This window comes from Eucalyptus grandis, chromosome 3, assembly GCF_016545825.1.
Source record: "Eucalyptus grandis isolate ANBG69807.140 chromosome 3, ASM1654582v1, whole genome shotgun sequence".
In the NCBI taxonomy this organism is placed as follows: domain Eukaryota; kingdom Viridiplantae; phylum Streptophyta; class Magnoliopsida; order Myrtales; family Myrtaceae; genus Eucalyptus; species Eucalyptus grandis.
In genome coordinates, this window is record NC_052614.1 from 63385188 (window position 1) to 63391276 (window position 6089).

The 6089-nt window shown below is 38.8% G+C and overlaps 1 protein-coding gene across 1 annotated transcript; it reads right to left on the reverse strand.

The window, feature by feature from the left end:
• Positions 1-4514: 4514 nt before the first annotated feature.
• Positions 4515-5120, reverse strand: LOC120292042 (anther-specific proline-rich protein APG-like). The gene has a single exon (XM_039309906.1). It carries the CDS (start codon positions 5118-5120, stop codon positions 4515-4517), a length of 606 nt encoding a protein of 201 aa, XP_039165840.1.
• Positions 5121-6089: the final 969 nt, after the last annotated feature.

The following is a 6089-nucleotide window of genomic DNA, read 5'->3' on the forward strand; positions in this document are numbered from 1 at the left end:
ACGTTGAAGACGAAGGTGGTGGGGCCCAAGGTCAAAAGTTTGACCTTGGGCACACCTACATGAAGATTTCCTTCTGTACGTGAAGCGAGGAGGTAGGCATCGCGTATAAAAGGAAAATATATTTGCAGGTCTTTGGTTTTTTGAGGTTTCTTCTTTTTGGTGAGTTGCTGCCGCACGTCCTACGAAGCCGCACACGATCGTTTGAAGCCACATATTGAAACACCGTTTACTCACGAGTGCCGTGGGTGTTCTCTGTTTATGAAGACATCAGTAGGCGGCTGAGTGCTTGATAGCGGGTGTTCGTGTTTCTGCGTGCGAGAAACTTATTCGTGATTTATCCAGTAAAATTGATGTATTTGGTGTAATTGGGATTTGAGAAACACCGGAGAGTGTTTGAGTGACTTGAGTGTGTAATTTCCTTGTATCGCTTGATCTATAGTAAAATTCGTTCTTTGCTCTCCACTTGTGGACGTAAGTCTTTCGACTGAATCACGTAAATCTGGTGTCCGATTTATTTTTCTTCTTCCGTCTATATTTTGTTCGATCGCTCGCCATATCGTAACAATACTAATGAAATCATAGCACAAACGAATTGATGGCTTCAGCTTATAATAATTTCATTTCGTGTATGTTAAGCCCACACTCAGATAAGAAGCGTAAACATCAACTAAGAATGTCTAATTATGTACTTGATAAATGCTAACCAAAGGGTGTTATTGAGTCAAGTCGTGTCAACACCGTTATATACTCAAGCCTAACTCAACCCAAACATCTGAGGCTCGATACTTGACTCGTACTCTATTGGGATTTACGTCTCAAGCTCAAGCTCAACTGGAATAAATCTTCAACGACCCCGAGCCCGACTCGACTATATTCACTCCATTAGTCAATAAATTTTCCTCAAAACTCAAATTAAACTCAAGCTTAAGGTCAAATTCTTAAAATTCACTCATAAAAAAACTTACAATATAAATCAATTTTGTCCATATATTCATTAATGTTACTGTACATGTATAATTTGGATGAAATACATAAAATCAGGGTAGACTCTATGTCAAAGTATATGATCTCAATTCTTACATATCCTGCTTTTTTTTTAAAAAAATTTAGAAGTGAACCAGACGCGTGAGGGTGGTGGTGATGTGGAGACTTCTGCTTGGGAACGGCTTGTGTCCATCTTCCTTAGCGTACTCAGAGAGGCGGCCGCCACCAAGGGTGGTGCTTGTGGGGTGGCTTGTGCTCCTTCAGGGGCCTTTCCTTCTTGAACGGATGATGGCGGTGGTCAAGCTCCACCGCAATGGTGATGGTGAGGAGCACCAGGCCTAGGAACAACACTAGTAAGTACTTGAGGAACATGGTTTCTCTTCGCTAGTTTTGGGAACTGAAGAGTAAAGTGAAGTGGCGGGAGGTTGGGTTGTATTTATAGTGTCTTTGCACCAATGATGTCAGCCCACATTGTTCCTAGGCCTGGTGCTCCTCACCATCACCATTGCGGAGAAGCTTGACCATCTCGTAAGAGCTTTTCCGGACGTGGGTTATATTAATTGATATTGTAATTTACCGTTTTACGGGATTGATCTAAAGGTGAGATATAAAGGTTTCTTCATTAGTCTAATATGCGAGCGCTGGTGTGGGCGAGTTAAGCTTTGGCCCGTAATGAGGCGCAGTTGGCTAAACTCTATAAATAGTACTCAAGTCTTTCATTTAACTCTAATTTTCACATGTATCGTCACATAAGGGCGTTTATCTAGCAGCTAAAAGGTGAGGGCCGCTCATTGAGCTAGTGATACGAGTAATAAATGAGAATGATTTACGCGTGGATTATCATTTCACTTACGCATCAAAACGATGAATTCAAAAAATAGGTGCGTTAATCTTTCTCTTTTGAATTATGTGTGTTAGTGTTATGATTATGGAAATCATGGGATTGCATGTTTTTGCATGCAACATGTGTTATCAGGCAACCATAACCTAGAACTTCGAACGCATATAATTTTTGCCATATTCGTGATTTTTGTTCAATAAATCAAATTAAATTACAAATTCGGACTAGGCTCGTCCGGACAAGCGAGATATGTGGGCGGTGCGTCGGCAGGGGAGGCCCACGAGCCCCCATGCGCGGCCACGAGTCGCTAGGGCGTTGAGACACGCCCCACGTGGGGTGCAGCTCGCATGTGCGACGCACGCAGGGGTTGATGTCATGATAATGTCGGCGACCCGGAGCCCGACCCGGAACCGATATGTGGCGACTTGACTTGACCTGACCCAACCCGTTGCCTAACTCAGCCCAGTCAACTGTTGATCGAATCAATCAACCGATTGGATCGGGCGGTTGGACTGAATGGTTGAGCCGGGAATCGGTCGAACCGCTACCGATTGGACCTATTTGATACTTTTTGTTTGGCTCATCGTGAGATCCACGTGCCACGCACTTAGGTGGTGTGTGCGGGCACATAGAGCCATCGATTGGCGCATGGTTGGTGGTGTTAGATTCATATGATCATCCTCTATGTTGTGGTACATTTATTTTACATGTTCGATGATTTTATGGATATGAAAATACATACGAAACCTTAAATACGTGTATCTTAAATATATTTTTGTGTATTTTCTTGTATTTTCTGTGATTTTGGAAATATAGATAGTTTATAGGTATGTTATCACATAAACATTATAAAAGTATGATTCATTAAGAAAAAAATTAAATTTTATTGTGAATTGAAGGTGGCAATGAGATACAACCATTATGGGCTAATATTTGAACTATGTATTGAGGTGATAAGAAACATTAAAAGTTATGAAAGTTTTGTTGCTCAATAATTTTTTTTTTTCTAGTAATCTTTGAATGATAGGCGTTTTAGAACTCATGATCAAACTGATTATACTACTTAACACATCTACTGAATGTGGGTAGTGCATGTCGATTAAATTATTGCATGTTGTACCTAAACTATCTATCAAGTTGAACTTTGTCGCGACCTTCTCGAATTTTTTTTTTTTAAAGGTGAATTACTCAAAAGAAGGCTAATGGATTACTAAGTCCGAAGACTTGGCACGGACCCTCCCAAGTCCTACCAATCGCGACTAGATGTTAAGAAATTAATCTATTTAAACATGTAATCATATTTAATTTGAGCCGCCACTAACCAATTAGGGTTGGTTAGAAACCCAAATAAAGTATGGGAAATACTTTTATTTTTGCGAACTAGAGATTCAATAAGTCCGGGGACATGGTTACGCTAGATTAGTTTAACGCCCTTTCGGTACCTTTATTTTAATTTCAAAAATATTTTGCAGGTAATGTTGATTAATTTTAATCTAAGCTACTAACATGTAAATGGTGGTCATGAGGGTGCACAATCAATAAAATAACATTCAATAAAAAATGCTAATAAAAATGCATGCCCTAAACATGATTTCTAAATGACATGACACCTAATTTTCTTTTTCTTTTAAAAATGTTAATTATATGCAATCTTAATTTAACTTAATATGCATATGATATATGATATGAGATGTATGGCGTGGTAATTCTATATGCATCTTTCTTTTTATAATTTTTTAATGAATTTTTATTACACATGTGCAACCTACACTAACAATGATGACATGAAATAGGATTAATTATGAACTAACCTATTAACTAACCAAATGAATGACTTTTTTTTTTCTTCTTTTTTTTTTTAATATGACTTAATAATTTTTAAAAAATAACATAATGATGCAATACTAATCTTTGAGTTTTTTAAAAATAAAAACAACTACACGACGGGAGTATTAAAGTATTAACCTACGACCCACTAATTAAAAGCGCAACATATGGTGTGCACATTATGAAATCTATATAACCTAAATAACATTTCTTTTGTTCTTTTTTGTTTTGATTTTTATTAAAGGAAAATTATCATAATTCTATATGAATCTTAAAAATCAAAATGCGCTGCTTTAAATATGAAATGTGTATGGACCAAAGTACCTAAATTCTAGATATGATATAATTTTACTAATAAACAAATTCTAATTAAATAAACCTACATGCTCTAATGCAAGATTTAGATTTTTTATGTACTTTTAGATTTTTTTGATTTTTTTAATCTTTCCAAAAGAAGTAATTATTTTAAAAAGAATGAAGATAAAATTAAAATAACCAAAAAATAATTTGTTGTCTCACAGATTAAATTAACAATTATTTTAACTCTATAATGATTTAAAGATTGAAATACTATCAAAATTCCTAAAAAAATTAAAGTAATTAAAAATGACCCGACGTCTTACGGGTCAAATTAATAATTACCTTAATTTGGGATAAAACTCTAATGTCTACAAGGTCTACAAATATTGACATACAATACTACAATTCAAATGATTAAACTTAAAAAAAAAAAAAGCTAACATAACATGAAATAAGTAAAAAATAAAAAATAAAAATATACTACCTAATTTCCTTTTCTTTTTCTTTTGTTTTTTCCTTTCTTCTTTTTCTTCCCAAGCACGGCTTGTGCTCGTGTGGCTGGTCACTGGCTCCAGTGAAGGGCAGCAACTGTAACGGTGGCATCACCGTCGATCGGAGGTTGCGGAGGTGTTGAGCTCCGGCGGTCCGGCAATTCGGAGATGGCTCGATGACCGGCGGGTAGAGGTGCAGCAGGGCAAGCTCGCGGCGGGCACAGGCGGTGCTGGTGAGGTGACCGATGCGGCTCGGTGGCTTCGCGGCTTCGGGTGGAGGGCGGTGCCGCTGGTGCTCGAGCAGATCTGGGCGGAGGTCTGAGCGGATCGGGCTCCGGCGAAGGCGCTGCAGGTGTCGGGGCAGAGTAGCAAGGGCAAGTGGGACCAGCTTCTGTGGCGTTGGTGGCGGAGGTGGCTGGCAAGGGGCTCACTAGTTCGGAGCTCCAGAGGCGCAGTGACCAGCGGCAGCTGAGATCGAACAACAAGGGAGCCGGAACAGAGCAGGGGCAGCCGCGGGTTCGCCGGTCTCGCGGGTTGCAGGTGAGGCGAGGGGGCCCGGAACAGAGCAGAGGCAGCAGGGCTGGCACGGGTGCTCGCTGATGAAGGCTGACAGCAGGCGACGCAGGGGCGCAGGGGCGCGGGGGCGTGGGCTGCAGCGGGGCGGCGTGGGGGCTCATGGAGAAGAAACCCACGAAGAAGATCAACAGTGCACAACTTTTTCTTTATTTTCTGTTTTTCTCTCTCCCTCACGTCACTTCTCTCTGCTCTCTTTTCTGTACACTTTTCTTTTGACTTTTCTTCTTCTTCCCTCTCTCATTTTTTACGTTTCTCTCTCGTCGCCTCCTCCCATGTTTCTTCTCTACAGCCCCCTGTTGCTGTTGTACTTTGGCAGAAAACCCAAAAAAGCTTCTGCTGACTTTTCCTTTCAAAAAAAAAAAGGAAACCTCTCTTTCCTTTCCTTTTTTTTTTTTTTTTTTCACTTTTTTCTCCTTTTCTCTTTTTTCGACGAAAGCCCCCTCCACTCGGTTATGAAGCCTCGCCTTTTTATAGTGAAAGCCCTCAAAGTTGTTTTTGCAGGCGAGACATTCACTTAACGACTCCAACAATAAAAAGGCTCCAAAATCAAATAAAATTTGATTTTTTTTTTAATTTTGAAATGAAGATATATTTTCAATAAAAAAATTCCAAAACCGAATTTTTATTTTATTTATTATTTTCTAAAATATTATGTGTCAACAATTTTTTTTTTTTATGGTTAAGAAATATGACAACATTTACGCAAAGCAACAATATCTACTCTTATAGTTTAAATATTTGGTTATGTGGTTTGACTCAATTTATAGGCCACTGGTTGATGCAATGATAATTTGTTGCCTAAAATTGGCTAATAAATCGATTATTGACTTTAGAGTCATAGTTTACCTTATGAAACTCATGAGTAATAGTGGATCATTTTGTTAGGCTTGTCGATCTAGGATATCATATATTGCTATTGATCTTAACTTGTAGAGATCCTCTGGATCGGCATTCTTCTTTATGTTCGTTTGGTGATCTATAATTTGGATGCACAAATGCCTTCTTCTATATTATGAGAAGTTTCTTGTATTCACACGTGATCGTGATCTCATTGGAGTCTATCAAAACAG

What these genes read in the sequence shown, in the direction of transcription:
- LOC120292042 (XM_039309906.1), bottom strand. Translation starts at nt 5,120, where the DNA reads ATGAGCCCCCACGCCGCCCCGCTGCAGCCCACGCCCCCGCGCCCCTGC.